The 19,658-nt window shown below is 44.8% G+C and overlaps 1 protein-coding gene across 1 annotated transcript in view; it reads left to right on the forward strand.

The window, feature by feature from the left end:
- ano5a (anoctamin 5a) overlaps positions 1–19,658 on the forward strand; it is an 86,223-nt gene that overhangs the window by 33,766 nt on the left and 32,799 nt on the right. The window contains exons 3-6 of the mRNA XM_038999159.1: positions 12,337–12,444; positions 14,986–15,054; positions 17,583–17,705; positions 18,763–18,924. Of these exons, the coding sequence (XP_038855087.1) occupies positions 12,337–12,444; positions 14,986–15,054; positions 17,583–17,705; positions 18,763–18,924 (462 nt within the window). The remainder of the gene's footprint in view (positions 1–12,336; positions 12,445–14,985; positions 15,055–17,582; positions 17,706–18,762; positions 18,925–19,658) is intronic.

Here is a 19,658-nt window from a genome sequence, read left to right on the forward strand (position 1 = left end):
GGGTCTGAGGAGTCTTCAGATTGGTCTGTAAGGCTGGGGGTCTGAGTAGTCTCCAGATTGGTCTGTAAGGCTGGGGGTCTGAGTAGTCTCCAGATTGGTCTGTAAGGCTGGGGGTCTGAGTAGTCTCCAGATTGGTCTGTAAGGCTGGGGGTCTGAGGAGTCTCCAGATTGGTCTGTAAGGCTGGGGGTCTGAGTAGTCTTCAGATTGGTCTGTAAGGCTGGGGGTCTGAGGAGTCTCCAGATTGGTCTGTAAGGCTGGGGGTCTGAGGAGTCTTCAGATTGGTCTGTAAGGCTGGGGGTCTGAGTAGTCTCCAGATTGGTCTGTAAGGCTGGGGGTCTGAGTAGTCTCCAGATTGGTCTGTAAGGCTGGGGGTCTGAGTAGTCTCCAGATTGGTCTGTAAGGCTGGGGGTCTGAGGAGTCTCCAGATTGGTCTGTAAGGCTGGGGGTCTGAGTAGTCTTCAGATTGGTCTGTAAGGCTGGGGGTCTGAGGAGTCTCCAGATTGGTCTGTAAGGCTGGGGGTCTGAGGAGTCTTCAGATTGGTCTGTAAGGCTGGGGGTCTGAGTAGTCTCCAGATTGGTCTGTAAGGCTGGGGGTCTGAGTAGTCTCCAGATTGGTCTGTAAGGCTGGGGGTCTGAGTAGTCTCCAGATTGGTCTGTAAGGCTGGGGGTCTGAGGAGTCTCCAGATTGGGGGTTTTCACAAACTACCCTAACTCTATCGCTGCTGTCCAACCCGTAGTGCCTACACCCTTGGCACTGCTGTAGATCTCAGAAGATTGGAATAAGCATTATGGCAACATTATCTTTCCCTCTGATTGGCTTGAAATGTCACCATAATTATTACTTCCACCAATCCAAATCCTCTCAGGTCTGCAGAGATGGCTAGTGAGTATAGGGGATTGGGGTTCATTTGGAATCCAGAATTCCTCTCACTTGCCCTTTCTATCTCCTCCTCTCCTCCTCTCCTCCTCTCCTCCTCTCCTCCTCCTATCCTAAGTCTCCCACTCCTTACATCAACCCTCCTGATCATGGCTCCTGTGAGTCTCTGGGTCCTGGGTTCCAGGGTCATGGTTCCTGTGATTCTCTGGGTCCTGGGGTCCAGGGTCATGGCTCCTGTAATTCTCTGGGTGCTGGGGTCCAGGGTCATGGCTCCTGTGATTCTCTGGGTGCTGGGGTCCAGGGTCATGGCTCCTGTGATTCCCTCCGCTCCAGTTTGCCCTCCATCCACTCTCACCACTCAGGCTCTGACCACAGTGACAGCAGCCCTGAACGCGCACAGAACCTTAAACGCATGTCCACCGTGACGGGGCTGACTGGGGTAAGAGGAGACAGAGAGACATTGCTCGTTGCATGCTCCTGTGTGTGTGTGTGTGTGTGTGTGTGTGTGTGTGTGTGTGTGTGTGTGTGTGTGTGTGTGTGTGTGTGTGTGTGTGTGTGTGTGTGTGTGTGTGTGTGTGTGTGTGTGTGTGTGTGTGTGTGTGTGTGTGTGAGTGATGTTTGGGTTTGTTTTTCCGTTTATAAAGTTTGTTTAGTGTCATTTTACAGTCTTTAGTCAATCCTGCAGCTGTTGGTTAACTACCCAATCATCTCTGTGTTATGAGTGTTTATTGACACACTCACTGCATGCTGTAATTGTTGTCCGTGTGTTTCTGGAGTATCTAGGGGATATTGTGTGCTAGCCATATATTGGGAGTGTGCAATAACATGTGCCTAAATGTAATAACCTAACCACTCGTCAATGAACAGGATGTGAGTCGTACTTTATCGTGTTCGGGATCCCTTTTTGGGAAATAAAGTATTCTACCACTGTACTACTACTATGGGACTTGTCTGTCCGGCTGTCTGTCAGGAGTCAAGCACTAAGCATTGAGCAACTCTGAATAATTTAATTTGTATATACATATATATATTTATTTATTTATTGAACCTTTATTTAACTAGGCAAGTCAGCTAAGAACAAATTCTTATTTACAATGACGGCCTACCCCGACCAAACCAGGACGACGCTGGGCCAGTTGTGCACCGCCCTATGGGACTCCAAAATCACGGCCGGTTGTGATACAGCCTGGAATCGAACCAGGGTCTGTACTGAGATGTATTGCCTTATACCGCTGCGCCACTCGGGAGCCCTAATGCTAAGTGCTTGTCTTACCTTGATCAGTCCTTTTAATCCTCTCATGGCTTGTGTTGCTGCTTCTTACCTATCTGGGTTTAGTTTCCGGACTTGGGAGTATGGTGTTGCCTGAACCAGAATCTGTGTTTACAGGAGACGTTTGAATATGCTGATTCTCCTTTAAGCCCAGGAAGCAGCCAATCACCAGCTTTTCAAGCTTAATAATGACATAAAATAAGTTCGGTATTTAACAAAGAATGACGTTTCGCTGAGCAACTATCGTTATTACTGCCGTCGCGGCCGATATGTACTTCTAAAAAAAGGTCGAAATTAAAAATAAATACCTTGTCTGGAAAAAAAAGGAATAATCTTCTTTAGTATTTTTTGCACCAAGTACGCATGCGCCAAATCCACCTCCTCTGTACCTTCTGCAATATCACATTTACGTCATTTAGCAGACGCTCTTATCCAGAGCGACGGGAGCAATTAACGTTAAGTGCCTTGTTCAAGGGCACATTGACAGATGTTTCACCTCGTCGGCTCTGGGATTCGAAACCAGCAAACTTTCCGTCACTGACCCAACGTTCTTAACCGCTAGGCAACCTGCCGCCCATATGCATTTAAAATACACTACCGGTCAAACGTTTTAAAACACCTACTCATTCAAGGGTTTTTCTTTATTTTTTACTATTTTCTACATTGTAGAATAATAGTGAAGACATCAAAACTATGAAATAACACGTATGGAATCATGTAGTAACCAAAAAAGTGTTAAACAAATCAAAATAGATTTTATATTTGAGATTCTTCAAATAGCTATGCTTTGCCTTGGTGACAGCTTTGCACACTCTTGGCATTCTCTTAACCAGCTTCACCCGGGATGCTTTTCCAACACTCTTGAAGAAGTTCCCACATATGCTGAGCACTTGTTGGCTGCTTTTCCTTCACTCTGCGGTCCGACACATCCCAAACCATCTCAAATTAGTTTAGGTCGGGGGATTGAAAGAATAGGTGTCCTAGAAATATACACTCACTAAAAATGTACCCTATATTGTCTACTTAATCTACTAACAAAATATTATTGCATTCCATGTAGCACTGTGAAACAGGTTGATATGACGTTCATACACAGTTGTAGGTGATCAAATCAATGACCTTTCCTGCCGCGGGATCAGCAGACCTGTGCATGTCAGTAATGAGAGATTTTATTGGAGGTGCAGAAGAGGCGAATCATTGTACGATCTAAACCGGTGTGAAATATCTTTTCAATATAACCAAAATATATTGTATTTTCAGCGGTTTGAAGCTGCTGTACAAAACAGAAAAGTAAAAGATGCAAAAATCTAGCGCACATAAAACAGATCTACCGCTTCTTAAACTTGATGAGAATGACAGATCTATAACTCATATTTCTATGTGTACTTGGTCAGATCACCCAAAAGTAACATTTTGCAGCTTTAAGTTTGAAAAGCTGGTAAATAGCAATTTGAATGGCTGCTTCCTGGGCATAAAGGAGAATCACTATATTCAACGTCTCCTGTAAACACAGATTCTGGTTCAGGTGTTGCGAGGGTGTCTGAGATGTTGGGAGTATGTATGGTGTTGCCATGGTGTCTGAGTTGTTGGTAGTATGTACGGTGTTGCCAGGGGGTGTTTTATAGAGACATGCCAGTCCCAGTACTCATCTGGTACAGGGTTGTGTTCAGTAGGCACGAAATGAAACACATAGATACTACTTGAAATGCTCATTTTTGGTTTTTAGTTGCAAAACATTTTGCTACGGTTTGTCCTAATGAACACGACCCTTGTCTGAATGTTGTTAATTCTTCAGGTACTGTACAGATGTAGGATCTTAATTAATTTCCTTAATTAATGCAAACCTGTAGTGTATTTTTTTGTTTTAATAAGGCTTCTAAAGTTTGTAATTTCCACTGACTTGATTTGCCCTGTTGCTGCAGGATTATTTTCCTGTTGTCGAAAACTGGATCAAATTAAGATCCTCCACCTTTGCCTAGTATGTAGTTGGTCCCTCTCTCCCTCTCTCACTGCCCGTTTGGTTCCTTCCTCCACAGATGTGGAGAAAAAGGGCTCTGTTCCTGAAGCATCGCTCCAGGGTATGGCATGGTAAACCACGGGCTTGGTGTGATGCTATGTTATATACCGTATGGTAAACAGGCTTGGTGTGACACAATATCGTACGGCAGTGTTTCTTCATCCTGGTCCTGGTAACCCCAAGAGGGTGGACATTGTAGTTTTTGCCCTAGTATTAACACACCTGATTCCACTAATGATGATGAGTTGATTATTTAAATGACGTGTGTGCGCGCGCAAGGGAAAACACTCAAATGTGCACCCCTTTGGGTCCCCAGGACCAGGATTGTGAGCCTCGTATGCATGTCCTGTTTAATATAATGTTTGTGACATCATCATTGCAAATCAACTGCATTATACTTTTTTTTTAAACACTTCAACTTCAACCGGTAAAATAGCTCTTTGGCTAGCTTTTGCTACAGCCTATATCAATGAGCGTTAGCATTCTAGCTAACAACTGCTGCATCCAAAATATTTATTTTGCAAAGATCACAACCAAATATAATCTTAGCGACTGTTCAAGCAAGAATCAAAACATCCTTGTAAGAGTATGAGAAACCAAAAAAAAGTGATTTTGTTTAGAAGTAATAAGGTAAATCTCGGGCTGTTGAATGCGTGCAGATTTGTGATGACTTTCTTACTACCGCCAAGAGTCGCGCGAATCTGTGCCTGATGTCAGTGTGTCTGCGGTAGATATATCACCCCGTGGTAGATAGTAGTATGTGATGGGTGGTGCCTGGCAATGTTCCCTCTTGTGTTTTCGTCACTGACAAATTTCAGGTCTGCTGAGCGCAAACTTTGTGAAAGGTCAGTGCAACTTCCAGCGTGTTTACTGTGAACACTGAGGCTGTAGCCCTTTTACTGTGAACACCCTTTTACTGTGAACACTGTACAGTTTTACTGTGAACACTGAGGCTGTACCTGCTTTAAGTTACAGTTTTACTGTGAACACTGAGGCTGTAGCCCTTTTACTGTGAACACTGAGGCTGTAGCCCTTTTACTGTGAACACCCTTTTACTGTGAACACTGAGGCTGTACCTGCTTTAAGTTACAGTTTTACTGTGAACACTGAGGCTGTACCTGCTTTAAGTTACAGTTTTACTGTGAACACTGAGGCTGTAGCCGCTTTAAGTTACAGTTTTACTGTGAACACTGAGGCTGTAGCCCTTTAAGTTACAGTTTTACTGTGAACACTGAGGCTGTACCTGCTTTAAGTTACAGTTTTACTGTGAACACTGAGGCTGTAGCCCTTTAAGTTACAGTTTTACTGTGAACACTGAGGCTGTACCCGCTTTAAGTTACAGTTTTACTGTGAACACTGAGGCTGTAGCCCTTTAAGTTACAGTTTTACTGTGAACACTGAGGCTGTACCCGCTTTAAGTTACAGTTTTACTGTGAACACTGAGGCTGTAGCCCTTTAAGTTACAGTTTTACTGTGAACACTGAGGCTGTAGCCGCTTTAAGTTACAGTTTTACTGTGAACACTGAGGCTGTACCCGCTTTAAGTTACAGTTTTACTGTGAACACTGAGGCTGTAGCCCTTTAAGTTACAGTTTTACTGTGAACACTGAGGCTGTAGCCCTTTAAGTTACAGTTTTACTGTGAACACTGAGGCTGTAGCCGCTTTAAGTTACAGTTTTACTGTGAACACTGAGGCTGTACCTGCTTTAAGTTACAGTTTTACTGTGAACACTGAGGCTGTAGCCCTTTAAGTTACAGTTTTACTGTGAACACTGAGGCTGTAGCCCTTTAAGTTACAGTTTTACTGTGAACACTGAGGCTGTACCTGCTTTAAGTTACAGTTTTACTGTGAACACTGAGGCTGTACCTGCTTTAAGTTACAGTTTTACTGTGAACACTGAGGCTGTAGCCCTTTAAGTTACAGTTTTACTGTGAACACTGAGGCTGTACCTGCTTTTAGTTAAAGTTTTACTGTGAACACTGAGGCTGTAGCCCTTTAAGTTGCAGTTTTACTGTGAACACTGAGGCTGTACCTGCTTTAAGTTACAGTTTTACTATGAACACTGAGGCTGTAGCCGCTTTAAGTTACAGTTTTACTGTGAACACTGAGGCTGTAGCCGCTTTAAGTTACAGTTTTACTGTGAACACTGAGGCTGTAGCTGCTTTAAGTTACAGTTTTACTGTGAACACTGAGGCTGTACCTGCTTTAAGTTACAGTTTTACTGTGAACACTGAGGCTGTAGCCGCTTTAAGGTACAGTTTTAACAGTGGCCAAGTAGGCTACTGTGGCTATTTGTTCATAATGTAGGCCTACCAGAGTGGCTTACCTTCAAAAACAATGGAGAAAATGCATCCCATAACATTTTAACATGGAAATAGCTGTTCTATCATTCAGCCTACAGTAGCAGCCAATGTGTGGTGTTCAATGTAGGCCTACATTCCATGAGACTTAGGGGAAGGGCCCTTCCCCTCGGCCCTAACCCTTCCCCTCGGCCCTACCCCTTCCCCTCGGCCCTAACCCGTCCCCTCGGCCCTACCCCTTCCCCTCGGCCCTACCCCTTCCCCTCGGCCCTAACCCTTCCCCTCGGCCCTAACCCTTCCATGTCCCCAGATCTGAAGTGTCTGGGTGGAGCTTCTACCATATTGATTCCCACCTTAGAGATAAGATAGATAAGATAGATAGAGATAAGTTGAATGGTTAATGTTAAAGGTTAAAGGCCAAGGGACAAGTGAATATAAGGAGTAAATTGTTTTTTTTTCACAAGCTGATGGTTTGTTGACATTCCTCTGGCTTCTCCTGTAAATTATATGACACATGAACCAGTCAAATACAGTAATATGTGTCCGGTCTGGTGTTATCTTTCTCCCTGGCGAACAGGTCTCCAGTGTTATCAACCTGCCTGCTGTCTGTACTTTGTTCTCCAGTGTTATTGTCAGGTCTTAAGGTTGTTTTGTATTGTGTAGTATAGTATCAGTTACAGACTCCTTGAATAGCTTATTGTTAGACAGAGATATGTGCACACTGCCCACAGAATACCCGACTACTGTGACTGACCCAAACTTCAGGAAAGCTTTGACTACGTACAGACTCAGTGAGCATAACCTTGTTATTGAGAAAGGCCGCCGTAGGCAGACCTGGCTCTCAAGAGAAGACAGGCTATGTGCACACTGCCTACAAAATGAGGTGGAAACTGAGCTGCACTTCCTAACCTCTTGCCAAATGTATGACCATATTAGAGACACATATTTCCCTCAGATTACACAGACCCACAAAGAATTCGAAAACAAACCCGATTTTCATAAACTCCCAAATCTACTGGGTGAAATACCACAGTGTGCCATCACAGCAGCAAGATTTGTGACCTGTTGCCACAAGAAAAGGGCAACCAGTGAAGAACAAACACTGTTGTAAATATAACCCATATTTATGTTAATTTTCCCTTTTGTTGACATGGGAAACATATGCAAGTGAAAAAGATAATAAACAACCTCTCTCTCTCTCCCCCTCCCCTGCCTCTCTCCTCTGTCGCTCTCCCTCTCTCTCTCTCTCTCTCCCTCCCCTGCCTCTCTCCTCTGTCGCTCTCCCTCTCTCTCTCTCCCCCTCCCCTGCCTCTCTCCTCTGTCGCTCTCCCTCTCTCTCTCTCTTCCCCTTTCCTCTAGCTGGCTCTGTCCTCTCTCCTCTGTCGCTCTCCCTCTCTCTCTCTCTTCCCCTCTCCTGTAGCTGGCTCTATCCTCTATCTCTGCTGCTCACTCTGTGCTCCCCTCCTCTCTCTCCTCTCCCTCCTCTCTCTCTCCTTCCTCCCTCCTCTGGATGTCTGAGTGAGTGTGGGCTTGTGCCAGGATGTGACTGGACTGGTGAGGTATGAGCATGTGAGGTAGTAAAGGAGAGGGGGAGAGAGTAAGTGAGTGTGTTTGGGGCTCGTTGTCCATGTTGCACCCAGAAGAAAGCACTCTGGCTGTGTAAAAGACCCAGCTGCCTTTCAGCTGATGCAGACATAGTGGAACTCACAGCTGATGCAGACATAGTGGAAGTCACAGCTGATGCCGACACAGTGGAAGTCACAGCTGATGCCGACACAGTGGAAGTCACAGCTGATGCCGACACAGTGGAAGTCACAGTTGATGCAGACACAGTGGAAGTCACAGCTGATGCAGACATAGTGGAAGTCACAGCTGATGCAGACATAGTGGAAGTCACAGCTGATGCAGACATAGTGGAAGTCACAGCTGATGGCTCTCAAGAGAAGACAGGCTATGTGCACACTGCCCACAAAATGAGGTGGAAACTGAGCTGCACTTCCTTACCTCCTGCCAAATGTATGGCCATATTTTGATAAACACATATTTCCCTCAGATTACACAGATCCACAAAGAATTCTAAAACAAACCCGGGCCTAGGAGGTGCTCTTCTTCTCCTCTCCTCCCCCTCTTACTGTAGCTACGGTAACAATCAATCAATGTGTTTGTGAGAGGTAGAAGGTGTGGAGACTAGGAGATTAGGTACTGGGGGACTGGGGGACTGGGTACTGGGACATGGGGTACTGGGGTACTGGGGACTGGGGGAACTGGAAGACTGGGGGAGACTGGAAGACTGGGGAACTGGGGGAGACTGCAAGACTGGGGGAACTGGGTATCGGGGGACGGGGTATCGGGAGACTGGAGACTAGGGGACTGGGGTACTGGGTATCGGGAGACTGGGATACTAGGGGACTGGGGTACTGGGTATCGGGGGCCGGGGTATCGGGAGACTGGAGACTAGGGGACTGGGGTACTGGGGAACGGGGTACTGGGGGACTGGGAGACTGGGGACTACCTGGCCCAGTGGTTGTTGTTGTGCTACTGTAAATCTATGAGCAGCGAGGATTGTCCTGTCCAGAGGGCTAGCTACTGTAAGGAGCAGACAAGGAGGACTCTGTGTGAGTGAGGGGTACTAGAGGATGTTTTCACGATGTGTTGACTGGGACTGGTAGGCCTATTGCTCTATGAGGAGGATGCTATTCATATCTATTGGGACAGGGCAGCATCTCTGTGTTTGTGAGGGTAGACTAAAGAGGACATCTGTGTCCAGTGTGTTGTCTGGACGTCTGTGTACAGTGTGTTGGCTGGACGTCTGTGTCCAGTGTGTTGTCCCGACGTCTGTGTCCAGTGTGTTGGCTGGACGTCTGTGTCCAGTGTGTTGTCTGGTCGTCTGTGTCCAGTGTGTTGTCTGGACGTCTGTGTCCAGTGTGTTGTCCCGACGTCTGTGTCCAGTGTGTTGTCCCGACGTCTGTGTCCAGTGTGTTGGCTGGACGTCTGTGTCCAGTGTGTCTGTGTCCAGTGTGTCTGTGTCCAGTGTGTCTGTGTCCAGTGTGTTGGCTGGTCGTCTGTGTCCAGTGTGTTGGCTGGACGTCTGTGTCCAGTGTGTTGGCTGGACGTCTGTGTCCAGTGTGTTGGCTGGTCGTCTGTGTCCAGTGTGTTGGCTGGACGTCTGTGTCCAGTGTGTTGTCCCGACGTCTGTGTCCAGTGTGTTGGCTGGTCGTCTGTGTCCAGTGTGTTGGCTGGACGTCTGTGTCCAGTGTGTTGGCTGGTCGTCTGTGTCCAGTGTGTTGTCTGGACGTCTGTGTCCAGTGTGTTGTCTGGACGTCTGTGTCCAGTGTGTTGGCTGGTCGTCTGTGTCCAGTGTGTTGGCTGGTCGTCTGTGTCCAGTGTGTTGTCTGGACGTCTGTGTCCAGTGTGTTGGCTGGTCGTCTGTGTCCAGTGTGTTGGCTGGTCGTCTGTGTCCAGTGTGTTGTCCCGACGTCTGTGTCCAGTGTGTTGGCTGGTCGTCTGTGTCCAGTGTGTCTGTGTCCAGTGTGTTGGCTGGACGTCTGTGTCCAGTGTGTTTGTTGTGCCAATTCTATTAGCATGTGATCCAGACTGTAGCTGTGTTAGTACGGCCAGCTCTAGTATATGTGGTTGTGATCCAGGCTGTAGCTGTGTTAGTACGGCCAGCTCTAGTATATGTGGTTGTGATCCAGACTGTAGCTGTGTTAGTACGGCCAGCTCTAGTATATGTGGTTGTGATCCAGTCTGTAGCTGTGTTAGTACGGCCAGCTCTGGTTCAGTTGCTTAGTTATTTATAGGTCATGTGAACAGCTGTACCAGCAATGACAGGGAACAGGTCTCCTCTTTCTCAATAGGGCACTCCTTCCTGTGTGTGAGTCAGAGCAGGCTATTTCTTTCTTTGCAGGCTGTAGCCTACCGCTTGGCCATTGCCGAGGCTGTAGCCTACCGCTTGGCCCATTGCCGAGGCTGCAGTGCTTGGGCAACATGGCTGGCATCTCCTCTGGGAGGGTGGGAGTGGTCATTCAGTTACACAAAGGCAGAGTTTTTCAAAAAGGTGCTCTAAATAAGAAAAGTAATTGGAAGTACGTTTAGAGTTCAAAGGTCGAGTCCATGTTAGCCTGAACCTAGATCTATTGCAGTCTATCTGGCAAGACAGCACAAACAGATCTGGGATCAGGCTAGGGCCAGGCTGGATGCACCGGGATATCAGAGGAGGCTGGTGGGAGGAGGTATAGGAGGACAGGCTCATTGTAATGGCTGGAAGGGTATGCTACGGCAATGTGAAAATTCTATAGTAATATAGAGTGTGAATGCGGCAGTGCGTTTGGACAATTAATAGACACTGCAGTAAATAAAACCTAATCAAAATATCTGTCTTGTCCAAGACCGAGGGGGAAACCAAATTCATTCTGATTGGCTGGGCCTGGCTCCCCAGTGGGTGGGCCTGGCTGCCAAGTCGGTGGGCCTATGCCCTCCAAGGCCCACCCATGGCTGAAACCCTACCCAGTCGTGTGAAATCCATAGCTTAGGGCCTAATGAATTGTTTTTAATCGACTGATTTCCTTATATGTACTGTTGCATGTTGTGTTTATATATTTTTTCCAGTATATAAACAAGCCATTTGCCACACAGACCTTCCATCATTCACTTTAAACTGGACTGTGTGTGTTTACAGGAAGTAGCAACAGCACAACTTTAGATCATTAGAACACATTCCTCGAAAGCCACAAAATATACCTGAATGGATTTCTGTAAATATGTAAATACCACGGTAGTCCTCTTACATTTGTAAACTTTACAGAGTCCTATTGATCAAACAACCATGACAAGGTAGGCTGTCTCTCCCTCAGTTACGCACATCAACAACAAGATCAAATTGAAATTATTTATTTTTTACCTTTATTTAACTAGGCAAGTCAGTTAAGAACAAATTCTTATTTACAATGACGTCCTACCGGGGAACAGTGGGTTAAATTGCCTTGTTCAGGGGCAGAACTACAGATGTTTACCTTGTCAGCTCGGGGATTCAATCCAGCAACCTTTCGTTTACTGGCTAAATTTACAAACTGATAGCAATATGTTTTGGGACAACCAAGAAATGTATTGGTGAATTATATGAATCGTGCATTGAACACCATCCATCTATTCTGCCAACAATGTCTTAGTGTACGTCATAGAATTGAGTCAAATATAACCTATTTTTAAAACCTCTCTATAAAGTTAGTTTTGTAGCATAAACTGGGAATTTGATATTTTTTAACTGATATTATGATTGTCTGTAAAGTAGTTAAAACACTGTCAGTCCCACTCTAAGGTTGAAATTGAATTGCGTTGCTCTTGCTCCTTGCATGTCGTCCGTCCTCTGCAGGAGAGAGGTAATACTGTGTTGCTGTGTGTGATTCTTCATCTTGGTATTGATGTATCTAGTTACAGTGACAGTATATGGATTGATTTGCAGTGACGTTGCTGTGCTTTGGATGAGTGGCTCAGAGCCTTGGCTGTATTCAATTATGTGCTCAGCTACTGTTTGATTGTGCCTTGAAACAACTGTTTGAAACGTTTAGAGTTGGAGTGAACTGAAGGCTGTCTACCTTACTGAATGCATCTAAGGCTGTCCTTTGTTATGATGTACCTTATGGGCCAGCTTCCCAGACACATAATCTCTATTGATATAAAGCTTTTCAGGCAAGGACTTAATGTGTGTCTGGGAAAACAGGGCTTTGTCTCTGTATTTCAGCTGACCACGTGTGTGTGTGTGTGTGTGTGTGTGTGTGTGTGTGTGTGTGTGTGTGTGTGTGTGTGTGTGTGTGTGTGTGTGTGTGTGTGTGTGTGTGTGTGTGTGTGTGTGTGTTGTCGGTCTCCTCTCAGGTTGACAAGCATCAACAGAGTAAGGACTCTGTGTTCTTCCGTGATGGAAAGAGGAGGATTGACTTCATCCTGTCCTATGTGGATGACCGAGACGGAGAGAGGAAACAGGTAAGATACAACCTGCAGAAACACACCTGCGCTCACTATTACTGAAGCTATTACCTTTTCTATAACGTCAAATAGTTGTCAAAACGCAATTTACTAGTTATCACAAGTTTTTCTATGTACTGTAATCTGTAATGTACTGTAATTGTACTGTAATCTGTAATTGTACTGTAATCTGTAATGTACTGTAATTGTACTGTAATCTGTAATGTACTGTAATTCAAAGTGAGACTAGGTGCTGGTTTCTGAGCACAGGACACTTAGCCTGGGTAAACCAGACTGAATGTTCTGCTCCATTGTGAGTTTAGCCTTCAGTTTAGCTTACCCAGGCTACATGACTAGTATTTGGCAATACTACAGTTATACAGTGTGAGTCAGTATAGAAGCATACTTGTACTACATAATCAGTTGTCAGTAGCAGCTAGTTTTCTCTTGCCAAGCTGTTCATAATATCACTGTCTTTGTTGATAGTGTTTTAAAGGGGAAATAGCCGGTGACACTTTGCTTCTTCATAGTCCAATATCTTGAAAACTTGACTGCCGACATGCAAAACATTTTGGGGTTGTAATCAACAGTGGACTAATGAAAAATATACCAAAATATAGTTTTGGAGTGGATTTTTCCCTTGAATATTTTAGAGATAAGCTACAGTAGCTATGATTCCTGATTCCTAGCCAGCCGCATGGAATGGAATGTCCTTCAGCCTTGCTTTTGCGTTAGCCTTGAATTGACACTTAGTTTCCTTGGTTAGTTAGTTATTTTAGTGTATTTTTAGTACTAAGTATGTTTGAGTGACACAGTTTGAACGGCCCTCACTTGTCCCCATATGTTTGGCTACTGGACTGGCCTGGTCAGTAGCTTCAGACTGTATGTTAGGCTACTGGACTGGCCTGGTCAGTAGCTTCAAGCTGTATGTTAGGCTACTGGACTGGCCTGGTCAGTAGCTTCATACTGTATGTTAGGTTACTGTGCTGGCCTGGTCAGTAGCTTCATACTGTATGTTAGGTTACTGTGCTGGCCTGGTCAGTAGCTTCATACTGTATGTTAGGTTACTGTGCTGGCCTGGTCAGTAGCTTCAGACTGTATGTTTGGCTACTGGACTGGCCTGGTCAGTAGCTTCAGACTGTATGTTAGGCTACTGGACTGGCCTGGTCAGTAGCTTCAAGCTGTATGTTTGGCTACTGGACTGGCCTGGTCAGTAGCTTCAAGCTGTATGTTAGGCTACTGGACTGGCCTGGTCAGTAGCTTCAAGCTGTATGTTAGGCTACTGGACTGGCCTGGTCAGTAGCTTCAAGCTATGTGTTTGGATGCAACTAGCCCAGGGACTAGTAGCTACAGAGTGAATGGCCCAGTGTGTCTGGTACAGGAGTGTTAGCCCTAACACCTTGTTGTTACTGTCACTTCATGGCTGGGAGGCCTGTCAGCTCTGAATGTCAGCTCTGCTGTGTCTGTCTGTCCTGAACCTCACACACAGTCACCACACTCACTGCTCACCATACTGACCCTAGGCCTGGACGGGAACTGTCACACACACACAGTCACCACACTCACTGCTCACCATACTGACCCTAGGCCTGGACGGGAACTGTCACACACACACAGTCACCACACTCACTGCTCACCATACTGACCCTAGGCCTGGACGGGAACTGTCACACACACACAGTCACCACACTCACTGCTCACCATACTGACCCTAGGCCTGGACAGGAACTGTCACACAGACACAAACACAAACACAAGCACACACACAGTCACTATTCCTAGAATGTTATAGTTGGATGTGTGGTAGCAGGAAAGTTGAGGCCCTCTTCCTGTATGATAAATGCAGATGACAAAGCAGTGAAATTGATGGAGGAAGTTGTATTTCTAGTGACAAAACAGATAAACTCCCCATTACTGTGTGTTTCTATAGCAACGCGCATGCCCCGCCCACCTGAGGGTCTGTCTTTTTCAGCAGTATTTCCTGTGTTTGAGGGATGTAAAATCCACTTATCACTTTAAATCTCGCTGGATTGATTGCTTTCATTTTACTCTTCTGACTCTTTTATACTCTTGTGCCTGATGTTTTCCCCCCGTTAGCGTTACCACCGCGGAAATGTTCGCAATGACCTGTCAAACACACCCCGGTAATGGCTGACGTGGGCTCAATGGGATACATTGTCTTTCAGTTGAATCTGTATGAACGTTAAAGTTTAGTCAGGGATTTAACGCACCGTCTCCACACTTACATCACAAGAAAGAGTAGAAAGATAACTTTATTTTGATGGGTGTACATTTTCTGTGGGATTGAAGAAAAAAAAAAAAAGGTTAAAATTTAATACAGTTGAAATTAGATGCGCTGAAATTAAAGCAAACTTCTGAAAATGAACACTGGGATTATAGTGATATTATGTCTGATCTCGCAAACAATATAAATACTTTTTTAGATAGGTGTCTTCTAACTATTACATTTATTAGAATTGTTTTAAAAACCTTTTAACAATTTCGACGACCATTGCTAGTTGTTATGTTCCTCTCCCATATTGTTGTGTTTCTCAACAGGAGAGGCGGAAGGAGTATGAAGCTAACCTACAGAAGGCAGGTCTGGAGCTGGAGACAGAGGATCAATCGGTAAGATTCCTGCTCTGAAGATTCATTCGGTTAGATATAACCAAGTTATGGTGAGATTCCTGCCCTGAAGGTTCATTCGGTTAGATATAACCAAGTTATAGTGAATAAATAAATACCCTGGTCTTAGATTTGTTTGTGCTGTGTTGCTAACACCATTGGACCATAGAAGTTAGTAACGCAGTATAAACTGATCTGGGATCAGGTTAGTGAATAACATGGTTGGACCATAGAAGTTAGTAACGCATCATAAACTGATCTGGGACCAGGTTAGTGAATAACACCATTGGACCATAGAAGTTAGTAACGCAGTATAAACTGATCTGGGACCAGGTTAGTGAATAACATGGTTGGACCATAGAAGTTAGTAACGCATCATAAACTGATCTGGGATCAGGTTAGTGAATAACATGGTTGGACCATAGAAGTTAGTAACGCATCATAAACTGATCTGGGATCAGGTTAGTGAATAACATGGTTGGACCATAGAAGTTAGTAACGCATCATAAACTGATCTGGGATCAGGTTAGTGAATAACATGGTTGGACCATAGAAGTTAGTAACGCATCATAAACTGATCTGGGACCAGGTTAGTGAATAACATGGTTGGACCATAGAAGTTAGTAACGCATCATAAACTGATCTGGGACCAGGTTAGTGAATAACACCATTGGACCATAGAAGTTAGTAACGCATCATAAACTGATCTGGGACCAGGTTAGTGAATAACACCATTGGACCATAGAAGTTAGTAACGCATCATAAACTGATCTGGGACCAGGTTAGTGAATAACACCATTGGACCATAGAAGTTAGTAACGCATCATAAACTGATCTGGGACCAGGTTAGTGAATAACACCATTGGACCATAGAAGTTAGTAACGCATCATAAACTGATCTGGGACCAGGTTAGTGAATAACATGGTTGGACCATAGAAGTTAGTAACGCATCATAAACTGATCTGGGACCAGGTTAGTGAATAACACCATTGGACCATAGAAGTTAGTAACGCATCATAAACTGATCTGGGACCAGGTTAGTGAATAACACCATTGGACCATAGAAGTTAGTAATGCATCATAAACTGATCTGGGACCAGGTTAGTGAATAACATGGTTGGACCATAGAAGTTAGTAACGCATCATAAACTGATCTGGGACCAGGTTAGTGAATAACATGGTTGGACCATAGAAGTTAGTAACGCATCATAAACTGATCTGGGACCAGGTTAGTGAATAACACCATTGGACCATAGAAGTTAGTAACGCATCATAAACTGATCTGGGACCAGGTTAGTGAATAACATGGTTGGACCATAGAAGTTAGTAACGCATCATAAACTGATCTGGGACCAGGTAGGTGAATAACACCATTGGACCATAGAAGTTAGTAACGCATCATAAACTGATCTGGGACCAGGTTAGTGAATAACACCATTGGACCATAGAAGTTAGTAACGCAGTATAAACTGATCTGGGACCAGGTTAGTGAATAACACCATTGGACCATAGAAGTTAGTAACGCAGTATAAACTGATCTGGGACCAGGTTAGTGAATAACATGGTTGGACCATAGAAGTTAGTAACGCATCATAAACTGATCTGGGACCAGGTAGGTGAATAACATGGTTATACAGGGACAGACTGTTCTGTTTTTGTACTGGGGGATGCCATTACTCTTTCTCACCACCTGGGGGAGGTAGATCAATAGAAAACATCATAGCAGAGTTCAGGAAAAATGGCTTGTTTGTGGTAGTGCAAGTAGCTAAATTCTGTTATTGGGACAGAAATGGATTGTCTTGGGCAACCCTATAGTGAAACTGATATGACTATGTCTGTCTGTCTTTGTCTGTCTTTGTTTCTCTGGTCTGTTTCTCTGCCTGCTTCTCTGGTCTGTTTTTCTGGTCTGTTTCTCTGGTCTGTTTCTCTGGTCTGTTTCTCTGGTCTGTTTCTCTGGTCTGTTTTTCTGGTCTGTTTCTCTGGTCTGCTTCTCTGGTCTGTTTCTCTGGTCTGTTTCTCTGGTCTGTTTCTCTGGTCTAATTATCTGCTTATTTCTCTGTCTGTTTCTCTGTCGGTCAATTTCTCCATCTCTCCATCTCCACATCTCTCCATCTCCACATCTCTCCATCTCTCCATCTCCACATCTCTCCATCTCCACATCTCTCCATCTCCACATCTCTCCATCCCACCATCTCTCCATCCCACCATCTCCACATCTCTCCAAATCTCCACAATCCACATCACCCCATCTCTCCCATCTCTCCATCCCACCATCTTCACATCTCTCGATCTCTCCATCCCACCATCTCTCCATCCTACCATCTCTCCATCCTACCATCTCTCCAAATCTCTCCATCTAATCCATCTCCACATCTCACCATCTCTCCAACTCTCCATGTCACCGTCTCACCATCCTACCATCTCTCCATCCCACCATCTCTCCATGTCTCCATGCCTCCATCACACCATCTCTCCATTTCACCATCTCCACATCTCTCCATCCATCTCTCCATTTCTCTCCTCCAATCAGGAGTCAGATGACGGTAAGACATACTATGTGAAGATCCACACTCCATGGGATGTGCTGGCCACCTATGCCGATGTCCTCAAGATCAAGGTTCCCTTCAAGGCCAACGACATCCCCGCCCACAAGGTACAGTAGGCAGCCGGGTATCCTAGTGGTTAGAGAGGCGAGCCAGCAACCAGAGGGTTCCCGGTTCGAATCGCAAAACTGAAAGTAAAAATCTGGTCAGGACAAATTTCCGTAGACTGTAGGGAAGATCTGTTTGTGCTCTTGCTAACTCCATTGCTTTCATTGTCAAGCCAAACACAATTGGCCCTCAGGCTACAGTAGGTATGTAAAACTAGCACTCAGGATAGGAATGTAAAACTAGTACTCAGGATAGGAATGTAAAACTAGTACTCAGGCTAGGAATGTAAAACTAGTAGTCAGGATAGGAATGTAAAACTAGCACTCAGGTTAGGAATGTAAAACTAGTACTCAGGATAGGAATGTAAAACTAGCACTCAGGTTAGGAATGTAAAACTAGTACTCAGGCTAGGAATGTAAAACTAGTAGTCAGGATAGGAATGTAAAACTAGCACTCAGGTTAGGAATGTAAAACTAGTACTCAGGATAGGAATGTAAAACTAGCACTCAGGTTAGGAATGTAAAACTAGTACTCAGGATAGGAATGTAAAACTAGCACTCAGGATAGGAATGTAAAACTAGTACTCAGGATAGGAATGTAAAACTAGTACTCAGGCTAGGAATGTAAAACTAGTACTCAGGCTAGGAATGTAAAACTAGCACTCAGGATAGGAATGTAAAACTTGTACTCAGGATAGGAATGTAAAACTAGTACTCAGGGTATGAATGTAAAACTAGTACTCGGGATAGGAATGTAAAACTAGTACTCAGGCTAGGAATGTAAAACTAGTACTCAGGCTAGGAATGTAAAACTAGCACTCAGGTTAGGAATGTAAAACTAGTACTCAGGATAGGAATGTAAAACTAGCACTCAGGCTAGGAATGTAAAACTAGCACTCAGGCTAGGAATTTAAAACTAGTACTCAGGCTAGGAATGTAAAACTAGCACTCAGGATAGGAATGTGAAACTAGTACTCAGGCTAGGAATATAAAACTAGTACTCAGGCTAGGAATGTAAAACTATAAAGATTCCCATTCTTAAAGTCTCCTCTTCCACCAGGACATTCCCATTAACTGGCTGTTCACTCCCTTCCGTCTACCGAACCACATTATGAATCCTGAACCAGACTACTTCACCTCACCCTTCAACAAGGAAAAGATCGACTTCTTCCTTATCGATGACAAGGAGACCTTCTTCCCTCCCTCTGTCCGCAACAGGATAGTAAGTACTGCACCGTCATTTGGGTTCATTATAGGAGAATCAAGTGGACCGTCATTAGGGTTCGTGATAGGAGAATCAAGTGGACCGTCATTAGGGTTCGTGATAGGAGAATCAAGTGGACCGTCATTAGGGTTCGTGATAGGAGAATCAAGTGGACCGTCATTAGGGTTTGTGATAGAAGAATCAAGTGGACCGTCATTAGGGTTCGTGATAGGAGAATCAAGTGGACCGTCATTAGGGTTCGTTATAGGAGAATCAAGTGGACTGTCATTAGGGTTTGTGATAGGAGAATCAAGTGGACCGTCATTAGGGTTCGTGATAGGAGAATCAAGTGGACCGTCATTAGGGTTTGTGATAGGAGAATCAAGTGGACCGTCATTAGGGTTCGTGATAGGAGAATCAAGTGGACCGTCATTAGGGTTCGTTATAGGAGAATCAAGTGGACTGTCATTAGGGTTTGTGATAGGAGAATCAAGTGGACCGTCATTAGGGTTCGTGATAGGAGAATCAAGTGGACCGTCATTAGGGTTCGTTATAGGAGAATCAAGTGGACCGTCATTAGGGTTCGTTATAGGAGAATCAAGTGGACTGTCATTAGGGTTCGTTATAGGAGAATCAAGTGGACCGTCATTAGGGTTCGTTATAGGAGAATCAAGTGGACCGTCATTAGGGTTCGTTATAGGAGAATCAAGTGGACTGTCATTAGGGTTCGTTATAGGAGAATCAAGTGGACC

Source organism: Salvelinus namaycush, chromosome 8, assembly GCF_016432855.1.
Source record: "Salvelinus namaycush isolate Seneca chromosome 8, SaNama_1.0, whole genome shotgun sequence".
Taxonomy (NCBI): Eukaryota; Metazoa; Chordata; class Actinopteri; order Salmoniformes; family Salmonidae; genus Salvelinus; species Salvelinus namaycush.